Consider the following 24,524-nt stretch of genomic DNA (forward strand, 5'->3'; position numbering starts at 1 on the left):
TTCTTACAAAAGCAGGTATTAAAGAATATCAATTAAAATACAGATTACATAAATAACTGCCTTCTACAATATTAAATAACGATTTCAGGGGGTGGAGCAAAGAAAGGATATTGGGGTATGCGTGGTGGGTGGGAAATTTGGCCTTTTTGAGGTACAGTAGGGAGGGGAGAAGGGGTCAAATAAAAAAACCAAATTGCAAATGGAATTACTTGTTCCCAGTTTCAGAAGCTGAAACCTAAATATGTTAAATATGTACAGTTCATAAATCTTACAATGTTTTTACACAATTTAGAAGTGGTTGAGTAATTAGATGTTTTGCTAAGATATTAAAAATAAAACATTTACAACAAAATATTGTTAACATTTTGAATTGTATGCGACAAAACAAATAAAAAAAAAAAACGTAATGGCTAAAAGTAAATTGTTGGCATCATAATGTTTACAAAATTATAATATCACATATATAATAAACATGATATATTATATGTATATATATTATATAAAAAGAAAAACTAAAATTAGAATTATAAATACGTTTGAATGTTTCACAACATGAGTACATGCACACTTATAAGTACTTGAATTATGTACTAATATCATTAATGGCACTTAACTCAATTCATCAAATTGACCTATATGTCATACTTAATTAAAACTAATTAATTCAAAATGATTAGCCACCAAAGAAATAAAAGGCATCCGATTATTATCCACCAATAAAATATAGAATGTCCGAACTTATTCACCAATCAGAGAATGGCAAAAAATATGTCTACCAGTGAAGAAAGGGAGAACTGAAGGAAAGCAATGATTGAAGGTATTTTCTTTTAAACTGATAGACTTTGACACAAGTATTATGAGTACGAGAAATGAGACATTGTAAATACATGAATACATATCTGGTTATAAAAAGCTAGGGAATCCAGGTAATTGATAAGATTTATGTTGTACAGATTGTTTTAAATTTAATAACATATTTATTCAGCTTTTCCACATATGTAATCAGAGAACTAAGGAATTTGAGAATATATTATAAGAGGACAGTAAAACAGCACTTATAATAATAAAAATTATAATGTAAATATTATATATATATTTATTTTTGTATTTAATATATTTGTTGTATAATAGAGGAGGGAAATTACCAGCATAATTAATAAGAGATGAAGTGAGGACTTACAGAAGATATGTCAACTTCACATACTAATAATTGATAATCAAAACATTGCCATACTGACAATGCATTCAATATTTTTGCTATTTTTCTAGGTTACTGTATATCAATAATTAGCAATTTTTTACACCTAGTAAAATATCAAAAATGACTAAAACCAAAGAAAACAAAGCACCAGTATTTGTTTCCATGGTAAAATTCAAAATCTAATATTTTCATTGCAAGATATAATAACACATTGCTAATATTAACAGTATAATTATTATCATTATCATTTTATTATCAATACATTTATTTTTTTTTTTTGGTATTACTACATGTACTACACAGAATTGCTAAGGGTGCCAAATAAGTTTTTCATTGTCAATTGAATGAATATCACTAGACTCCCATGAAGCCACTTGGGAGAAGCTAATTATCACAACAAAGTGTCTGAAAAGAGCCTAATATAATTCCAGTTTCTTGAAATTATTGATCATGAGTCATGTTACAATTTATTTAGTAAGAAAAAAAGAATAGGACTTCATATCTCCTTTTTAACAATCAACTTCCTATCCAACAATGGGGCACTGGTATATAAACAGGGGGCATGGAGGAGATAAATATACAACAAAATTCATACATTCTAGACTTATTAATAGATTTCCTACATTATTTCCGACTCCTATCAAATTAGACATTATCCTATGGTCTACGATAAGTGCATTTTAAAATTGATATCTACTACTTCTTTATACTCTGAATCGTGACGGTCAAAACCCAAGTCGAATTTGGTCGATATGCAGCACTGGGCCTTATTTCCATGGCGATCTCCGTCCGCAAGCGGTGTCAAGCATTCAGCCGTGAACAAAAGCCTCTCTTGCTAAATGCAGAACGCGTTCATATTTCCTTTTCAAATTCTTTTTAAGGCTTAATATCTGGAAGTCTTTATTGAGCGCAATATCACCTACAGGTTGTGGTGGTCGCAAAGCATGCAATATTACGCAGAGATTATGACTCGCAAGGGATGCAATATCACATGTTGATCGTGAATCTTACAATGATGCAACATCGCGATTCTCGAAACAATGCAACATTATGTATGGAGCAATAGTCTTGCAAACGATGTAATATAACATGCTGATAGTTTTGGCAAACAATGCAGTATTCCAAGGCTATGTTGAGTCTCGCAAACAACGCAATATCACATATTGATTGGGAGTCTCACAAACAATGCAATATCACTTGCTCATCGGGAGTCTCGCAAACAACGCGATATCACATGGCGGCTTAGAGTCTTGCAAACTACGCAATATAACATGGCAACTGTGAGTCTCGCAAAAAACGAAAAATCACATGGTGATCGGGAGTCTCACAAACAACATAATATAACATGTTGATTGCGAGTCTCACAAACAACGCAATGTCAAAGCTGACCAGGAGTCAAGTAAACAATGCAATATCACATACAGATCAGGGCCCAATTTGCAATAAATCCAAGGTCATAGTTCATGGTGTGCAAAGACCTCGCTCTTGAATGTTCTCATAATTCCTGAGGTGCGATTGCCGAGCAAAGCCTATTCTGTACCTTGAGTAACAGTCAATCTGGCCGTATGAAACATATCTACCTATGCCTACTGTTCCGTTAACTGTTTGCTTCCAAGTAATCCGTAGGAACAATTGTTATCTACATATATGCACGGTGGCTATTCCAGAATGATCTTGCTCCCCTCTGTTACCACTCAATAGTTGGATTAGATGACAACTCAAACAATTTTGGAAGCTGGTTAGTTTGTAGTGTTCGAGTATTCTGGAAAAAAAAGTCTCTATTAATGGCATGTGTTTGAAAACAGGATTACACTATCTAGTGTGAGTTAAAAAATAGTTCAATACACCAATTGTCATTGTGATCAGACTAAACTCTGCAACTCAAGCTTTACAAATTGGCCTATATCTTAAACATTACCTAAAACATAATTATATTAAATATATACTGTCTGTACTTAACAAATTTTTTTTAAAATGTAATTAAATAATTCCATCATACTTTCTATATATTTTATATTCTTCACATAGACCCTTATATTTACAGTTGCTACATTCAAGGTTTTTGGGTCTGAATTGTTTCATTCATTGTATCAACTAAGTTACAGTTTAGAGGTTAAAGGTTATACATTTAAAGGAATTCTATGTTTAACATAATTTTAAGAGTTTTCAATATTTGACAATTATAAAATATATGTATTTTCCCCCCTTGATTTGGTGTTTTAATGGTTTCTCGATGCTGTTTGTACTTAAAGCTCACCTCAATTGTTAGGCACTGCATTCTTTGTAGAGTGCCATATAAAATGCTTTAATAATAATAATAATAATAATAATAACAATAATAACAATAATAATAACAAAAATAATTATAATAATAATAATAATAATAATAATAATAATAATAGCATTGCAGTACCTGGTGCTCTACTGAGGATTGAATGAATTCATCACTAGCCATCAAGCACAAGCTCGGTGACTGAGTGGTTAAGGCACCAGGCTAGTTATCTGGAGGTCAAGGGTTCGATCTCCAACCGAATCACTTGCGAGATTTTTTTCACAAGCATTTTGGGAATGTACAATAACACATCAAGTACGGCTAAACATCATTAATAATAATAATAATGATAATAATAATAATAATAATAATAATACTTAAAGGAAGAAATTCATATTAAACATTTTTTTTGATAAATACCATGGTCATTTGTCCACATCACTTCGACTGGCTAGTGTAGATAGCTTAGGGATAAGAGATTTAGTCTGAAAATAACAATACAATTTTTATACATTAGAAAACTTGTGCTTAAACCAACAAATGCTTCTAAAGATTGAAATAAGAGGACAAGGCCAATATATCTAAATTAAATTTGATAGTAAAGACCGTCTCAATACTGCCTTGTTTAAATACGTTAGTTTAATAAATAAATATACATATGTTTTGGATTTCATAAGCGTTTTAAAATTAATTTTGTTTTTAAAAAGTAGTATAGTAAACTGTATACCGCAGTTAAAAATTATTTAGCTTTGACTGATAATACTTCTATTTGTATATTTTTCGTATACAATTCATATGTAAGTGGCGGATCAAAGAGAAAAAAAAACAATTCTACTCAAATTTTTAGTCTAAAAGTGCCATTTCTGGCCTCTGGAGGTGCCATAATCATAAATTTTCTTACCTCAGCCCCAACCATGGTGGGGCTGAGGTACATAGACCCTTCATCTGTGAAAGTCCCTTTCTGGACCCCCTCTATTTTAACTTCCTGGATCCACCACTGTTTAACTTTTATTAATGTCTTGTTAGCAATAAATCAGCAGATAAACTAGTATATTTTCCTTTCAGTAGCACTGCAGGAAAGATACCAAGATATAATGTATTGTATTTTGACATCTAAAATACAATACACTTATAATATAGTGCTGACTGCCATTATGTTTATTTAATGTATTTAGTAAATAATTTAAATATTTTGGTATATATAAAGTACTGTAGTAAATTTTGTTTTCATGCAAAGAGCAATGCATGAGAGCAACAGCATAACATTCCATCTAGAGGATGAGGTAATTAGGAGTCCAGAAGTAATTTTATCTGACATATATTTGTAAATTGCTTATAAATGGGTGTGATATTATATCATGGCCATTATATGAGCAAATGACATATATTTGTCACAGAAAATTTCAACAAGGGAGGGCAGATGCGGATTTAGGGCAGCCCCCCTCCCCCCCCACACTTTTGGAAAGTGAAAAAAAAGAAAGAAACAACAGATCCCCCAAAACGCCTCAGAGGTTATTTTTGGGTGTTTATAAAACAAAAACTTTGTGGGGGTGAGGGGGGGGGGCGCCTGTCCCCGAAACTCCTAGGGTGGTGTTATCTCGACTGTCCCCACTTTTGGCTCCCTTTCAGACGTCTTTGAATCTGCCCCTGGAGGGTACAAGTAAAGATTGTTGGGAAATTTTGAACCTGGAAACATGTGCTCCGAGGCTCCATCTTATCCTACCACAATTTGGTAGATTGAGATGATGTTAATAAATATTAATAACTACTCATGGGTTGGTTAATAATGAAAGTTACAATCATAAACCTCCTATAATTTTGTTTGGTGAAAAGCCCATGAAACCATGAAAAATTTTTTATCTTACAATAAGTTATATTTCATTTTTATCCCATGAAACCATGAAAGTTTTTACCTTACAGTAAGTTATATTTCATTTTTATCCCATGAAACCATGAAAAAGTTTTTACCTTACAGTAAGTTATATTTCATTTTTATCCCATGAAACCATGAAAAAGTTTTTACCTTACAGTAAGTTATATTTCATTTTTATATCTAATGGCATATACCTTGCAATATAGAAATGATGGACTATACATTAGGTCTCCTAAAACTATATCTACACAGTTTTAAGTTGCAAATAATCTGTGATTTGCCCATATATGGAGATCACACCAATATAGGGGTTCCAAAACTTCCATGAGTCATAGGAATCTCTCATAACTTGGCAAGACACACAATTGTCAAGCAAAGGCATTATGTTCCCATGTTTTTTTAAAATAATCTATTATTGTCTCCATTTAAACTGGTAATGAGTATCACCCTGCACACAAAAACACAATTAGGTGCCCCAAGAAAGCTCACTAAAGCAGTTCTCCAAGAATTGAATTCTACCATCTTGAGACCCTTCCCCAAATATAAATAGACATTTTACACAAGAGGACGAGGAGCAGTTGACAACGTCAAGTCAGGTTAACTGTGGTCTTCACGCTCTTATGAGTACAGAAACACCGTCCTCCCGTCCTTTTGTGTAAAGTGCCCATTAAATCACAGGTATTTGTTGCATAAAACTGTGGATAGAAGTTTATTGAAGGCTTAGGAAGTGGAGTTTTATGAGTTATATAAAAAAAAAAAATCAAAATGAAAAAAAATCCTGCCAGGAACTGAATGTGAAATCCTGGTACTAGAACACATCATTCACTGCAATGCTACAGTAAATAGCATACTCCTTAATGTACTGTATAACCATGGAGGTACTGTATATACCTCCATGGTTTAACTATAAATTCATGCAAGGCCAGTAACATCCAGTAGAACAATAGTTATTATACTGTACATAGAGGCCTGTCAATACCCCCCAACTTCTGGCCATACACATAGACACAAGGATGGATACAGATACATATATATATATATTATGCAGACACACACAAACCTGCTAAATACATTGATGTGTGCACGCATGTTGAAAGCATTGTAATTGTAGCAAAGTGCACATCACTCAATTGTTGGTAACTACCGATAATATTGTTTGTTTATTTCACCTAGGTTTACTATGCTGTATGTGCTAATATATAACAAATTATAATAACAATTAAAAAAAATAGACACAATAAGTCTACGACAGAATACTTGCTACGCCTCATTCCCAAATAAACACATAGATTGCTAATGATTTTTCTACCATGAAGTCAAAGTTAGATATAAGGTATAGTAGTATGAACTAATTCCAAAAAGTAATTTTAAAAGCCACTGCAACTCAATGTGCTATCATTATTTATTCATTTTCAGAAATTCAGGATTTCAGATGAACAAATAATTTCAAAGATGTTCAAAATATTGAATCACAATCACTGGCAGTTTGTATACTATGTCATTAGTTTAAAAATTCAGGAAAATCTAATGTCAAAACCAGAAGACCAGATGAAATTATTTCAATTACAGTATTAATCCAAAATATTACAGTTAGTAACATTATTTATAAGATGATACGAGATACATAACTCGTTATTTGTTAATTTTAGCCCTTGTATATGCTTATTCTCCCCAGCTGCAAAACCTACAGCATATTAGGAATAAATTAGATGAAAACCATGACCCACATTTTGTGTGAGAGATTATAATAATTGTGATGAGCCGAGGCCAAGAGCCCTTGATAAATAATCAGGTTTGGTTGAAAACTGCAAGAAGAAGAATGAAATGCTTCCACTATTAATAGATTCTTTTGTTATTTCCCACAATTATGAAATGAATTTGTGTTTATTTTTCTAATAAACTTTATATTCACTGAACAACAAGATGACATTTTGTTTTTATGACTTGGTCAGATAAATTTTCTACTGGTAGATTATGAGCCACAGCAGTACACTGACTTCATAAAATTATATTAGCCTTTAGCCGCACTCATCAAAACAACAACATCCACACTGACAAGTTTAAATTAAAATGAAGCTATATCAAAAAATTAATTAAAGGACAATTCTTCTACCACATGAAGGAAATGAAGAAATAGTGGAAAAGTGGTTTGAAGAATTCATCTACTATACTAAGAGGAAAATAGATCATGTGCCTAAGAAAAATAACTATTGCACTAGTGTAAAAAAATATATTATGTCTGATCTAACTACTGCAGTATAGAAGGTATAGAGAGGTCTGAATGATTTTCTATTAAAATCACTAAAATCTAGAGTACAAAAATATTACAACTCAATAATGTATTTACACAGACTAGAGTTATAGTGTTGCACTTTATCTTCTCTCGGAAATTACACATACATTAAAATTAGGTGAAATGAGAAAACCACAAATATATAAAGCTGAGTTTTGAAGTTACAGAATATTACAGTATATATTTAGATGTGTGCAACAAAATGCTATTTATCTAGTGTATATAATTTCATAAATGATGAACATTTTTAGAAAAAAAAAACTTATTGAATGTAACAAAATCATGAAAACAGCAAAAATAGCCTCATTGCAGTGGCGGATTACAAAATGAACGGAGAAGCTGATTGGTCAAAATAGCAACAACAAACAAACATACAGCTTATCATACACAATTTGCATAAACTGTGTGCTAAAATTTTCATGTTTTTTTAGTAATGTCTATCTTGATAAATGATACCAAATCTAGGGTCAGCAATAATTTTGTTTTAAAGAGCTGGAAAAACTTATATGATGTTTGAAAGGCCATTTTTCCAGCTTTACATAATTATTTTGATATACCTATATTTATTATGAATTTAGCCCAGTTGTCACCATCAAAATACATGGGTTAAGTGTTGGTTAGTCATAAAATCTAGAGAAAAATCCACCAAAATAATGTATTCCCAACTGACCCCATTTCCTAATGTGATTATACTTTATTACATTACACTTTATGGAATGAATGTTGATGATTTATCAATATGAAAATTATTAAAATAATGAGTAATTATAATCTATAATTTAAAAATATAGAAATTATTACTGATGGAAAAAATGTAAAATTTAAATTGTAAAAGCAATTATCAATTAGCAACATGCATTAAAGATATATTGTCTCATGAAAGTACAAAAAATATTATAAAAATAATTTTTGAAATTAACCTGCTCATAAAAATTATCAACTAGTGTATAAAATACGATTGAAAACACTTCCAGTCCCTGCAAATGTTTTTATTACGTTTATGAAAGAGTATATAACAGCAAGAGGTTTGTCTGACTCTCTGGGTTTCGTTGAAATGCAATTCCTATCCCAAAAAAAGTACTACGGTACCACAAGCTAGAGGGGAACGTAAAAGGCGTTCGTAAATAGGACGCCCCCTATCTTGTGTTAGTACTTTCATTTTCAGTTTCATTGCATGCATACAAAACAAGGGCAGTCAGACATCATGCAATTCTGTACTTCTTGGCTCTTATCATTACCCAGTATTACCTGGGTACACATTTTTTTTATTTAATTTTTATGCTTCAACTTGTATATTACTGCAAAATGAGCAAGTTAATCTCAAAATTATTTTTTATGATTTTTTTTGTCATTTTCAGGGAACAATGTCATTATTTATTAAGACATGCACATCTAAGATAAACTGCCATGAAAACCTAATAAACTTTAAAAATTTCAAATATAAAAATAAATTACTTCTAAACACTTTCAATTAGTTATTAGTTTTCAATTAAAAAAATTCCATACCTTTTACATTGGACGTTAATCATATCTTAACTTTTTGCATGTCAATAAAGCTTTGACTTTTTTTTAATCTTGAAAATTGATAACTTATGTAATTATTTTACATAAGCAAGTTTTATTTTAATTTTTAAAAGTTGTTTTAAAAAATTTTTTTTGGTAGCAGTATATCTTAAATACAGCAGATCAATAAATTAAAAGAAAACATAAAACATTAAATATAAAAACCTTCAATCAGAATTTTTAAATTATACACAACAATCTTAAAGAAAAGACCACCATTATTAAAATCATGATTGGATTTCAAAAATGTTGCGATCCAAAGAATTCATATGATTATAAGTTTGAGCCAGCATTAATTTTTCTAACAATGTTGAAAAAAATATAAAATTCATAAATTCATTTTTTTTGACGAAAGTGCATTAAATTATGGAGCTCACCGCACACACCAGAATATCCAACTGAGCTGCCATATCTGGGCTTCAAATTATAAATGCACAAGGAAAGAAAGGGCTATACAATTGATTTGATAGAGAGCCTCTTTAAGTCGGATTTTCTGTTAGAACTGCCCTCTAAAAAGATTGTTGAATATATAAATAAATATAATTTCTCACAAGAAATATATATATATATATCTAACATAAGGGTTCTCATCTGAGAATCTTTTGTGCTTTGCATCTAGCATTCTTGCGCATTACATGTTGATTTGGACTGTGCATTTTTGTTGATCAACAGCATTTTGGACTATCTATATTTTTCAAGTGTGACAGACATGCACATAGAGCAGAGTGTGTTGTGAAAGAAGAAGTACCAAACAGGACACATTTTTTTTCAATTCCTTGCCCGGCATAATTTTGGATTGAAAATTGCACACACATAAGCATTCAACTAAGCTATTGGTATGCTAGGCTCACAGTTCTGTGAAGGCCGGCACCCTAGACTACGTAGTCCGACGCAATTTTTACCACGTTAGGTGACGCGTCAGGGACAATCTTGTAGAATATTAAACAAGTTTAATATTTACACGACCATCTACAGACCGTCTCTAACATTAAATCGTGTCGGGCTGCGTTGTACCACATCCGAGTTGACCATTATTTGCTAACATATGCAGTGGGCTTCATTATACGCCGCCGCCGCCATCACATGAATAATCAGGACCGCAATATTTTTGCGATAACGTAATGATCATTAGTAAATTACACAACACTATGATGATGAAATAAGAAGAATCTATGGAGTGTCTGATGAAGAAGTACTGTGCAATGCTGATTGTGTCATCTCACCTTATCCCAGTGACTTGACCCCTGGACAAATCGAGGGAAAGAAAAGTAAAAGGAAAGTAGATACATGAAAACAAAAAAAGGACAACCAACGTCCACGCACAATAGGTACATGCACACAAGTCCATCATTCAATATTACTGAAAAATGTAAAAAATATGAATATTTCAATGTAAGTTTAAATGCAAACATATATATGTTGAGGGCGCTATTATCTCAGGATTCTCAAGATACATAGAATTTGAATATTCAAGCGAGTGAAGTGTAAGACTGACATTCCTGGTAATAAAATATCTCTTGGGGTGGTGAGGGTGTAGATTGGAGGGTTGGTATGGTTGCACATTGGTTGATTAGGGAGAGTGGAGATTACGATGAAATATAAGAATCATATTTGGTATACAACAGACATGATGGGTATGGAAATATTGCATGGAAATACCAATCAAACAATATAGTACTTTAGCTTATAATGTTTCTTGGTTTATGGTAATCTACGGTATGTATGGTCGGTCAATCGTAGCGTGTACACATTAATAAAGGGAGGGAAGAGTGCAATGAACATTTTTAACAATGTAAACATTTTACAAAAAATTTTTTTAGTAATACAAAACACACTGCAATACTTATAAAAAAGTACTTCGGCAAATAAACTTTTTTCTGCTTTGTGAGTAGGGCAGCAACCTGTATAATTTAAGGCACAACCATACACAGAAAACATGACATACAACCTAAGTCACCACATTAAAAGTTACTTAATGATCGATTTAAGGGGATATAAACAATAACAGAAATTCATAATTTCTATAACTGGAAACAAAAATCAAAATTATATAGTTACTGATTACAGTTTCTAATAGAAAGCATGTTTGGCAATGGAATATGGTCTACCTTTTTCTTTGGACTTAAAAGCTCCTTGTACTGTTCTGATTTAAGAAACCTTGGATAACTGTCTTTCTTCATTAATTCATGGATATGGTCCTCTGCTGCATCAAACGCGTATCGTCCGGCTGTCTCCATGTGTTTCCGTGTCTCATCCATTACACGTGAATCAATGTTGATCGGGCATGGTGCATCCGGAGATAAAAAATCCCTGAATTGGAAGTAATTGGGGGGTAAACACTATTAGATAGCATTTTTCATGATGGACTTATCATTAGTAGCAGCAGCAGTAGTAGTAGTAGTAGTAGTAGCAGAGCGACACCTGACCATGCTCACTTATGCTCTCGTTGGAGAAATTGCCCCTCTCCTCCATAAAAAACAACACCATTAAGAAGAACAAGGGCAATTACAGTATTCCTTACTTAAGTGATTCTCAAACTAGGGGGTCATGACCCAAAATTGGGTCCCCAAAAATATTTAAGAATTGTGAGTCTTTTAAAAGACTTCATTTTACCCAAAGTCGTCAGAGTGTAGCCATCAAATAACATTTCTAGAAATCAAATTTAGTGAAGTAATTGAATAACCACTTAATATTATAATTACATTTTTATTTCCTAAAAATGTCATGTGGACCCCGCCATACACCACAGATAATAGCGCATTACCACATCTGGGAAGTGGGGCTGCGATTAAGTACCTGTTTGAGTATTAGGTAGCTGTATGTAGGTTGTCAGTCTGCTTTACTTACTTCCAAATCTCTTGTGTTTTTTGTTTTAACATCTTCATCGGAGAGGCTTTCAGTTCTTGACTAGCAATCCAGAACCTGCAATAAAAATCACATCTAAAAATTAAAAAGTGGTCAATTGAAATTATTCTAAGTATCACACGTTCAAATGAAGAAAGTCATTTCTGTTTTTGATACCGGATACAATTCCTAAAAACAGATTATTTATTGTCAACAACAAATGTAATAATTTGTAAATATAGTAGTTCCTATGAAGCTATCTTAAAATACACATAAGAGTCGTTTGTTAACCTTTAAAGGTCAGATCTAGGTTTAGAACTAAGGATTAATTTCCACCTATAGCCAGTAATCTTGTTACGAGGCTCAGTGACAACACAGAGTCGATTCTGATGAAAGTGTGAATCATAAATACTCATGAAAATAGATCCCAGACACTTTCCTTCAGACTAACATCTCTCATTACTCCATTCATAAAATTCTAGGTTTGCGAAATCTAACGGCAATTTTAAGTCGGGGTGTTTAGATCATCCGCATGTGAATGGCTATTAAAAATACATCTATTTAAGTTTAATGGTGTGGCTATTTCAGTTGTGATTTTATGCAAACCGGAATCATGGAGGTAGTTTATTTTCATCGTATCTTAAGTTCATTGTCCAGTGTTTTCCAATAATTCCATATAACCCATATAAATGAGGTTTCACTTTCTAAAGGAAAAATTGCACAATATTTTGAGGAAATGGAAACCGAGGTCAAAGTATGCAATTGTTTTAGTTGACACAATTTGTCTACATAATAAGTTATATTCAGACATATCTGACCATACATAATAATAATAATAAATACTTTATTTCAAAACGGAAAACTTGATTCACTCAATGGTGTTTTTCATCACAGCCATAAAGTTGGTATAAAATGAAGAAAAATTAACACAAACAAAAATAAAAAGCAGAAGTTTAAGAAAAAACTTAAAATACTTAAAAATCATTATATTGAATAAGACAAAATATGTGTGATGCCAACTTAAAATTGTATAATCAAGATAAAAACTGTTTGAATTTGATAGACATGATGCATTTAACATTGTCATTAAGACTATTCCATAAAATAGCGTCATGGTACTGTAGGTTAAACTAACTTTTTTTGTATACAGTTATTGGTTTTTCTATATATAAAACAACTGTTTTCTAAAACAAAACAATTGAAAACCAGATCCAAAATTAATATGGAGGCATTTGACTATCACCTCCATATAATTGTTAAATATTTGAGGCTGGCCACCCCAGCGTCACTAAATATTAAACTTTATAAGTACAGTAATTAGCATACGAATGTGGCAGCAATATACTTTAGTAGAGAAGCATTAATACTTTTACTTTGGCAATTTAGTATTAACTCAATTCCAGTAAAAGACCTGTCATTTTAAGGCCTATTATGTGAATATTTAAAAAATATATGAATATATGAATATTAAAAAGCCAATTTTCTTGTTTTTGTCACTGATGCTAGTTTTGGCATGGCAATCCCTATTTGTTTTTTTGCAAACTTGAGATGTTTTATACCAAATGTATAAAGGAAAACAGTATAAATTAAATCAAAAAAGATTTCCAATTAAATCATATGTGTTTATTCTGAAACACTATTTTGCTGCGATCTAAATTAACACTAAGAACCATTTCACGTAAGGTAGGAAGTCCAAATATGTACAGATTTTCAATTAACAGATTGTTATACAATACATGTTATACAATGGCCAAACTTAAAAATGGATCTTGTTCTAATCTACAGCTTTCTTTTTTGTGTGTGTGGGGGAAGGGGGAAGGAGGAAAATCCTTTTTTGTCACAAGATAAAAGACCCAGAAAATTGTGTGCACAGACAGTATGTTTTGTCCATGTTTATACAAGAAAAGAAAAGAGGACATTTATTCTATTTTTGAAAACCCTGGATAATATTGTCTGCATTATTTTGCACAGATCAATGATTCCGATTCATTATGCAACTATTTTAAAGATCAAAGTTGAAATACTTAATAGAATGAAAACTAGAAGTCAAAGGAAGTGAATATAGTTACTTGTTGTCCTTGATACCTTTTATGTTCATAAACATTGTATACAATAGTGAAGTGGAATTATAAAAACTGTTGGAATTAAATTCCTGTTACTACAGTAACTGCCTATTTTCCAAATTTGGTCTTGGAAAAAGGTTTTAATGACCAGAAACATAAACATACATTTGCATTAAACCTCAGTAATGTTATGTGAAATAAACACTGCATGCTAAATTACTAATTAGCAATTACACTAAAAAAACAATTTGCAATAATTCTAAGACCACGATGGAACTCAATGAACTTCCTTAGAAACCGGATTTTTGGAGAAGAACCAACATTCTTACATCCTTTTTTCAGCTATTTGAAACCACAAGCAAGCAGTGGTTTACAAGATAATCACTCACATGCTCTAATAATGTTGGCAGCATACTGAAAAGTTAATAATTTATTCATAATATGTGTATCTATATGTTACATACATCTAAATATGGCATGTTTATAAAAAAAAAATAATTTAATTAATAATATATTAAAAACAAGGCTACATGTACGAAGCCTGCAAAAGCTACAAAATACAGAGCTATGGGTTGCTGTAGTGTTAAAAAAGATATCCTTTCCCTGGTTTTGTGGCTGTAAAAGTTTTCCCTTAATAGGGGTATCCTTTTAATAAGGGTGTCCTAAAAGAAGGGGTTTACTGTATTTCTTATTAATTGTTATATCAATGCCAGGCCCTGTATGATAATGGTACCTGCACATGATAGATCCATGTTTAAAGATTATTAAAACAAAAGATCAGGATCCATAAGCAGGAAGTGTGCCTATTATATCAATCCTACCACCTTGACCAAACCAACTGCCCAGCCCTAAAATACTTCTGCTAGTGATTAGATACAGCACCCACGCAGGATGCTTTTCCATAACATCAAGGGTTGTAACTTTTGTGAGATGATAATACTTGTGCAGTAATGGGTAAAGAATTTTGAACACTGTCGATTTATTTATATTTGCTGTTTAATGAGAAATGTAATTAAAAAAATGTTATATTAACATGGGGCTTGCCATCCCAAAACCAGCATCAGTTAACAAAAAATGAATTTCTTAATTTTTTTTATTATTATATTCTTATTCCCAAAATTACATGCTTTAAAATGATGGGTCATTTAATGGAATTGCCTTACTATTGCCAACATTATGAGTAAAAGTATTACAGCTTCTCTGTACTAAAAGTATACAATATGTACTGCCATCATCACCATCATTATCTCAAAGTTTCAATGTACATATCTTAGTACGGTATATCTATAATAATGTATCTACAGTGTATCTGAAAAAAACATCTAACCATGTTATCTTCAATATGCATATGACCAAATACATTATGTTTATATATACATTATATGTACTTCGTATATACTTCAAGTAGATGAAAGAGGAAGTAGAATGCTGTATTTGGGTTGTTGTGACCTGTTATCAAAAGCCATGACTTTTTTCCTTTAAAGGGCTTTTACTGCAAGAGTATGTAAGTAAGTGTACTATTACATGGCAATCCAGTTATTTTATTGGCACTCCAGGTCAACAATTTAACTGGTAGGAAAAAGATAAACAAAAAGAGGCTTAAATTCCTATGGGCTGCCGTAATTTCTTGAAATGCTACTTAGCCAAACAACTATACATTTCCAGGTACAGGTCTTGATTAAACACCATCTTTTGGGACCGGGTATTTACAGTCTGTAGCAGCTTTGGTATTTAATTAGAAAAAAAGTTGATTAGCACTATAAAATGTAAGATTACTCCCTCCCTACTGCAGCTGCGTTTGTTTACCTGAGATTTTCTCCACTGAATTCTGTTTCTAGGAATTTGGCAAACTGCTCTCTGCCTAGAGGATCTCGTAGAAGTTCATCGATACCAAACGTCCATTTCTTCACACGCCAAGCAGGCACATCCTTCAGGCTTCTATCGCAAATAACATACGCAATAAATATTAATTTTCAATCATTAATAAAAATATCAGTTTAAAAAAAATTAAAATTAAACAATACTTTTAAATGTTTTAGCTTCAAATCTATAATTATGAGTTACTGATCCTTTATCGGTGTGTCTTTCCCATGACTCAAGAGTACAAAAGTGGGTTATTGGTAGGATACAAGTATGTCGTAATAAAATTTCTAAAAACCAATTAAATATTTGAATAGTTATATTAAAAGAATAAAATATTAATAAAGTGTTATTCATTTCCAATTAAACAGATTAAAACAACATTTTTTGCTTATCTTCTATTACAAAAAATTCTCAAGTTAATACAAATAATATAGAAACAGTATTATATTTTATTGGTCCAATAATTGGCAAGAAAATATTAATTCTCAATTGAAAGAACTACATTACACAACAATTCTGACACAATTATTAACTTTTAGCTTTCACATTACTTTTGAAAGTTTTGAAATACTGAATTTAATGCCCCATTTTCTGTAACAGCACATTTTTTATCTTGTAATTCTTGTCTTGCTTCCACAATTTATTTGAATTGGGTTGTTGAACTACTGTAATTTCCTTTTCAATTAAACCTAACTTCCCATAGTAAACACTTCATATATTGAATACAGTATTCAAGTTATCTACTGTATTTCATCAGATCATGATCAGAGCATCTAAACTAATTCCTCCATGATCAGAGAATATAAAGTATCTTTAACAACAGAAACAAAGAGTGGCCTATTATGGAGCAACCTGGTGTGGTTTTGGTCGGACACTAATTACATAAACAGTAAGGTTTTGGTTATAGTATACTGTACAACAACATTAATTCATTATCCTTCCTAAAGATGATCAAATAAACTTAAAATATTTAGATGATGAATAACCTTCTTTGTAAGTTTGTTTCATGCTTACATGTCATAATTTTAACCTATATCCAACTGGGAGATGAACATATTTTGCACCTTTTAAAAGTGAAAGTCAATGTTTTAATTAAGATTTTAGGAGTTTCCAGTTTCTCCGAAGACAGTACAGTATATTTCAAGGAATTGGATCTTTAGCTTGTAAAAATATAAACCGTTTACTTAAATATCACTATTATTATTAAAATATAGATCATGAATAACTTTCTTTGTAAGTTTGTTTCATGCTTATATCAAACTTATAATCTATATGCAACTGGAAGATGAACATATTTTGTTCCTTTTAAAAAATGGAAGTCTATGTTTTATTTTAAGGAATTGGATGTTAAAAAGATCAATAACAGGATGTGAACATTTTGGTTTATCAGTAATGTAAATAGAGATAAGTGATGAAAAATATTAAATTCAAGAACTAGGAAGGAGGAATTAGAGTGGATGAATGGAAGTAAACAATAATCATGATTAAATGAGACCAGGAATTAAATGTTCAACATAGAGAAATACATAATAAACAACTGCATTTAATGCATATTATTAAACAACAAAACTATAATTTACCACATTAAAAAAAGTATTGAATATGCAAATAGAAAAGTAAAATATGGGAATAATGTATTATTCATTTTGTACATCAGTGGAAAGTTGATTTTTCAATTTTACATATTTGATCGGACAATACAACAACTTATTACTAAAGAAATACAACATAAGGGTAATAAAAATTCAGTAGGTCAGTTTAAGTTTGGTGAAACCAATAAAACAACAGAAAATGCAGGTACAGTAATAAAAAAAAAAAGGTGGTCACTTGAGTTGAGAATGACTGGTAGCATTGCACTGTATACACACAGCCATGTCAGGCCTTCAAAAAAAATCAACAGTGGACAGTAATTGTAACATAGGCCTATGCTGTACAATTTTTTTTTTTTTAAATAAAAACCAGTAAAATTTTGTCCAGGCTTACTGTTCTTATTTTTTTGGCCGATTTCAGGCTCAAAATGTTCTTATTTTGTTCTTATTTTACACAATGTTCAAACACAGAAAATTATTATTGTACAGCATTATACTACTGTACTGGAGTGTAGATAAAAATGGCCCCTGAAAAAAGGCACCAGAAAGAAGGCCCGGTAAAAATGGCCCCAAATGACAGGTACTCTGTATTGTATTATAGAGGGTATTACATAGTCACACCTATTGTACATAAGGTACAGATATAATTTTTTGGTTTTCCTATTTAAAAAATAAAAACCTCATTTGACATTTTACCTCAGCCTCAATTTGTTCTTACTTTGTTCTTAATTTTTAAGTAATTCCAGCCTCAGTGTTCTTATAAAATGTGTTCTTATAAAAAAAAAAGTGTATGTTGTATCAAATATATTATGTTAAGCATTAAAATTAATAGGCCTGACCAGTAAATCTACAATAATTTTTTACAAATGATAGTAAAATAAAGTTAGTAATTTTCATTGTTTTTATTCATTATTTCTCTGCATATTTAAAAATAATTTTATTTTCCTTGATACACTCACAAACAAAAGTATGTAGCATACTCAAAAATATTTATAAATGTACCAGTTAAGATATTATAAGTTTTTTAAAAAGAAATTATCTAAATGATTAATAATAACTAGTATAAATTTATGTTTGTACATTTTTAAGATACAAGTGAAAAAGTAATTAAGTAAAATAATGCATACTCTTTTATAAAATAATGATCAAATAGAAACAGGTGTAACCGTAACCTTTGTCCACAAAAGCTTGTGTATCAACACAATTTTATAACTTATTTATCAAAAGAAGTTCCGTCTATTCTATTATTGAACAACTTACTCAAAACAAAACAAAGTACTGTACTTCAATTTTAATGTTAAAAACTTCACCTACTAAAAAATTAAATCAAGTTAAAATGCAAAATGTAGGAATTATTCTATAATAATCAAACAAAATTTAAAACAATGTTAATAACACTATATATGTACATAGAAGTGGAAACATAAAATACCAATATATCTAATTCAAAATGCTATAACAAAACTACAATACATCTCTCTGGAGTCACTTACAAATCGTTGGACATAGATATAGGCATAGGTAGTTCCTACAGGCATGTATATATCCTACAGGTTATTTATTCTCCACTCCAGCACATAGGCTAATCATAACTTAACTGTCAGAGAAATCCAACTCGCTCCACTGTAGGCATGCATGCATTTCCTTCTGAGGTAACCAACTAAATGAACAGGAAGCGTTTTTGCCATACCTACTTCCTGGTTCCATGGACGAGAGTTCATGACCAATCACATTCCAGCAAGATTTTGCCTTTCTACAATGACTTAATAAACAACTTTGGAGCAAGATTATTACCGGTAAGCTTATGTTTCTCGTTAGGATTATAGGTAACGAGGTAGACAATTGCCCTATTACAGGCGGGTGGGTGGTACATTTATTTAAATGGCATTGAAATCAGATATATAAATAAATTTTCATATTAATTGTACACAATAGTAAAAAATAACAAGTTGTGTATTTTACTATTTAGATGTATTTTTACATTTATGAGTATGTGTTTACAAGATTACAAAGAAAATACAAATATTCGATGCAAGTCTTTTCAGGTAATAGGTGAAGACTAATTGCACTGTTATAGACCTAGTGGGTGGTGCTTCATTTGAATGGCATTATTGAAGCATATAATAAACATTTAAACACAATAGTAAAAAAAAATTACATGTTTTGTATTTATTAGATGTATTTTTACATTTGTAAATATTTATTGATTTACAAGATTTCTAAGGAAGTCAAATTCAAAAATTCAAATTCAACATTTATTCAATAATGGTAAACAATACAATAATGATATACAATACAAAAATGAAAATGGGAAAGAAAATGTAAAATAAAAATTTAAAAAAAAAAAGATACTATTATTGGGATCATGATTAGAAGTAGAACTTGTCTCATCTTGACCCCATGAAAACAGAAAAACAAAAAAGTGAAAGGAAAGAAGAATACTTCCGTAATTAATTAATGATGGTACAAAGCTAAATATTCTTTTAAAATTTTTTTTTTTTTAAATACAGGTAAAGAAAGTAAATTTTTAATGGAACATCGAGATCATTCAATAAATTAGGATATATCCAATGTAAAGTCTTTTCATATAAAGTAATAAATCAACTTATTTTATCATTAAATTAAAATATTAAATAACTTTTGTCTATAATAATAATATTTTATGTAGTGAATATTTAGGTATTGATTTAAAAATAAAAACATTATTTTATTGACAACTATTATGTGTTGGTAGATTATTGTCATGATTATTAAAAACAGCAAATAGCAGGTATTTTTCATTATTTCTTATAGTTTTAGAATAGTTAATTCTTATTAATTGGTACAAAAAATACTTTAAGGCAAATATCTTGCTTATTCGGTAAACTTCAATTACATATATTAATTAATTATTATTTTGATTATTATTATTATTATATTTTTTTTATTATTATTATTTCTACTATAATATAATAAAAATAATATTTTTCTAACAGGCACTATAAAAATTCCCAACCTATTTAGTACAAAAAAAATGTAAATGGTTTTTAAATAATAAACTGTTGATGGAACTTGCATAGTTGATGCTTTATTTATTAAATAAATTATTTGTATTACAAGGACTTTCCGGCTCAGTGACCTCAATCTAATCATCTTTTTTATCTCACACAAATTTTTTGCCTTGTGGGCAATTCTACAAAACCCACTGAGGAGACATCAGTAATGATTACAAAGACCAGAAAATTGAAAACCAGATTAATACACCAGTTCATACAAGCCAACATATTATACGGTATCCTCAGTGGCAGATCCAGGAATTCCACAGTTAGCCTAGCTCAGCCCTTAAAAATGTATGATTATGGAACCTCTTGATGGCTGAAAATGGCACTCTCAGACTCAGTCCTGAAAAAAATATTTTTGTGCCTCCTACCATGAAAATTATCTTGATCAAATGCTCCTAGCACCAAATAATATCTTTACACTATTACCTTCACACATTTAGTGGTTTTGAGCAAGTACAAATATTAAACTTAATTACCGGTATGCATTAAATTGTGATGTGTAAAAAAAATTAAGAAAAATAATTCTTTTTTTCTAAAATGCCTCCTTGGTAATGGTCAATGCCTCCAACCTCCGGCCGCGCACTTTTCCAGCCCTGCTCAGACTTAAAATTTGAATACAATTTTCGCTTTTTCTCCCTTTTTATTAAATTTTTTTAATTTACCACTGATCATTGTTAGGGAATATTTCACAAATGTCCTATGCTGTATTGCAACTGTGTTTAAGGCATTCGAAAGAACACAAGACTGAATCTACGCTACAGAGAAAATAGTTTATAAGCACATTCTGACCTAATTATTACACCTAAATTAACTACATTTGTTTCCATAATATCATTTGAGTCCCATCCAGATAATCAAATTTTATTTGAAAAAAACATGTGACATGCCTAAATATGGTCATGATGACATCACATCATGACCATATATAGGCACATCATGACCATATATATTATTATTATTGAAACAGCTATAGATAGCAGATATTGTTATCACTATTTTTTTTTGGCTATTTCATTAAGTTATGGAGGTAGCTCTAAATCCAATACATATTGGCTTGGACCACTGGATAACATATAATGCTTTAAAATTTGATAGTATTTTCAAGTTGTTGTTGCTTTAATGTTTTCCATTCTTTTATATACAGTATAAAGTACAGCATAATCTCCATACCAGCTCTATGGTGTACATAAGCCAATTGTTTCACCAATATTTTGTTCCCTTAAGCCGGGCATTCACTGCGTTGTACGACGGTAGCATCCTTTATCATTTTAAATGTTAAACATTCAATCACTGCCTTAAATACAAACCAAGAAATACCTGATATAAAAACAGGAGCAGGCTGGTTGCCCCCTGGACATTTCCCACCGGACAGTTTCCCCCAGTATTTTGCCACCTGGACATTTTCCCCCCGTGACATTAGCCCCCCGGACAGTTTCCCCCGGTATTTTGCCACCTGGATATTTTCCCCTGTGACATTAGCCCAACCCCCAGACTTTTTCCCCCCTAGGACAGTGTCCCCCTAGGACAGTTTCCCCCTAGGACAATTGCCCCCCCCCCATGTATTATTGTATTATATTTTCTCAATTCAATTATACTATACATGTTCCCAATACATTTTACTGTTTTATTTTTCATAATTTTAAGTAGAGGTATAGTTATTCATATGATAATTAGTTCATTCAATGAGACTGAAGGCAATTCGTAATAGTAGGCCTATTTTAAATAATTATTTTGTAAGAATTATTTAGGTATTGACTTGATCCCAGTAAATACATCCGAATGTATGGCGTTTCATTGACGTGTTACAACGAGAGCAAGCTCTCACATATGTCGTTATGAACCAAATGATTGCACGACAAGCACCTGCGCCCCAACGTCAGCAAACAAGAAACTGCAGAAATGCCATCATACGTATTGTAGGAACATACTTCAACGGGGATAGAATGGATTATCTTAGAGGCATTGCACACAACATTTCCTTATAACTAGTGAATCAGTAATTATAAATCATCTAACTAAAAGTAGTAAATACAAATGAAGTAAGCATAATATAGTGTATGAAATCCCTGTTCTGTAATCTAGTGTGTAATTCCTGTTTATTTGTGTTGTTGTTCATATGTAAAAGCAAAAGTAATAACTTTGTTTACTTTGGTTTATTTTATATTGTTAAAATTATTAAATAAGTTACAATAGATAGGCCAAAGTACAGGGAAATGTCCAGGGGGAAAAATACCAGGGGAAACTATCCGGGGGGCGGGGGAGAATGTCCAGGGGGCAACCAGCCTAGACCCTAGACCAATAAAAACATAGGCATGTCATAAAATAATTAAACTTTAATCAATTAACTGACATAATTAATACTCACTTGGTTTTCATGGCATCCCATAATGCGGTTTCATCCGATATCCAAGGGTTTGGAGCTTCCATTGTCGATATCAAACCGTCGTACTCCTTATATTGTTGGCAATATGAAACCAATCTGAAATTTCAAACATGCTTCGCTTATAAATACCATAAATATACAATGTTTCCTATTATTTTTTTAATTAATTTTCAAAACAGAATGGTGGGTTATTTTGTCCGTTAGGTCACTGACTCCTACAGTCAGGCAAAGCAGCAGGTCCGTAGGCCCAATTAAAATACTGTATTATTTTGAATAAATTCCCCCCTCGAATAAACACCCTCTTGACAATGGCGGCTCTGGGGGGGGGGGGTATGGGAGGGGGTGTCCCTTCCTCCCCAAAAAGAGATTTAAAAAAGAAAATTGGGACTTCTAGATGGCCGGAAATGGCAGGGATATGAAAACTAGGCCTATTTTTTTTGTTTTTTTGGTCCGACGAGCTTTGGCCGATGGAGGCTTGACCAGACCGATGGGGGGAGGCTTAAGCCCCCTGCCGGTGCTGCCACTGCCCCTTGAATGAATGCTAAATGACTCTAAACAATTCTAATGGAAGCAACATCATTCTCAGCACTACTAGTAATATTCTGCTCTACTCTGGTTGGGATTATTAAGTCTTTAGGATCACGCAATTTAACAGTAATTTTATAGTGGAATAAAGAGGCATTTACTTGAGTGTATGCTGTATGTATCCATTTTGCTTTTTTTTGATGAGAACTTTACTCTGCATACAATTTTCTGGGTCTTTTATCTTGTGACAAAAAAGGATTCCCCCTTCCCAGCTATCCCCGCACACACAAAAAAGAAAGTTGTAGAATACAGAAAAATTGTATTGTAATTTTGTATAAGGATCTGTTAACTTAAAATCTCACACTTCCTACCTTCCATGAAATGGTTCTTAGTGTTAACTTGGATCGCAGTAAAATAGCGATTCTGAATTAACTTACAAACATGAAATAGAAAGTGATTTTCACTGTATACTTATTTCATTTTCACCACAATCAATTTCGGCTACGGATGTTTTGCATGAGAATATCAGACTTTTTGGGTGCGACTAGGTTATTTCTGCTCATGCGTGGAATGGCGAAGGTAACCCCCCCCACCCAACTACCATCACAAATTGAGCAGGTTTTTGCGTCATTATCATTATGAGGGCATACGTAAATGTTTATGACTTCAGTAGTCAACATAAGCATATTTAAAGTTGGGATACAATACTTGGTCTTTATACTTTTATACTCACTTCATGTTTATATTTAAGGGCGTACCTAAGACTTCAAAAATGCGTTATAAACATATAGGTAAAAAAAAAAATCCATCATAATGATTATAATAAAATAATAATAAACAACAACACAAATATCATCAATAATAATGGCAATAATAATAAATATATAACAATAAATATACAAAAATTATAAATATGATACTAGCAACAAAACAATATAAAAAACCCCAACAATAACAACAAACACGTAGTATAGCTAAAATTGTGTGGTATGCACTGCGTGCATTGAACTGTGA

General features: G+C 31.4%; 1 protein-coding gene across 1 annotated transcript in view; it reads right to left on the bottom strand.

Annotated features, from left to right (window-relative positions):
* Positions 1 to 1,468: 1,468 nt before the first annotated feature.
* Positions 1,469 to 24,524, bottom strand: part of LOC117116015 (regulator of G-protein signaling 7-like) — a 42,952-nt gene continuing 19,896 nt past the window's right edge. Inside the window, exons 8-14 of the mRNA XM_033259944.1 lie at positions 22,968 to 23,081; positions 15,916 to 16,047; positions 12,050 to 12,124; positions 11,311 to 11,512; positions 10,426 to 10,446; positions 3,894 to 3,958; positions 1,469 to 2,963 (exon numbers count right to left, since the gene is read on the bottom strand). Coding sequence (XP_033115835.1) covers positions 3,899 to 3,958; positions 10,426 to 10,446; positions 11,311 to 11,512; positions 12,050 to 12,124; positions 15,916 to 16,047; positions 22,968 to 23,081 — 604 coding nt within the window. The 3' untranslated portion in view covers positions 1,469 to 2,963; positions 3,894 to 3,898. The remainder of the gene's footprint in view (positions 2,964 to 3,893; positions 3,959 to 10,425; positions 10,447 to 11,310; positions 11,513 to 12,049; positions 12,125 to 15,915; positions 16,048 to 22,967; positions 23,082 to 24,524) is intronic.

This window comes from Anneissia japonica, unplaced genomic scaffold (genome assembly GCF_011630105.1).
Source record: "Anneissia japonica isolate Jap-2015-1 unplaced genomic scaffold, ASM1163010v1 scaffold287743_len2803612_cov181, whole genome shotgun sequence".
In the NCBI taxonomy this organism is placed as follows: domain Eukaryota; kingdom Metazoa; phylum Echinodermata; class Crinoidea; order Comatulida; family Comatulidae; genus Anneissia; species Anneissia japonica.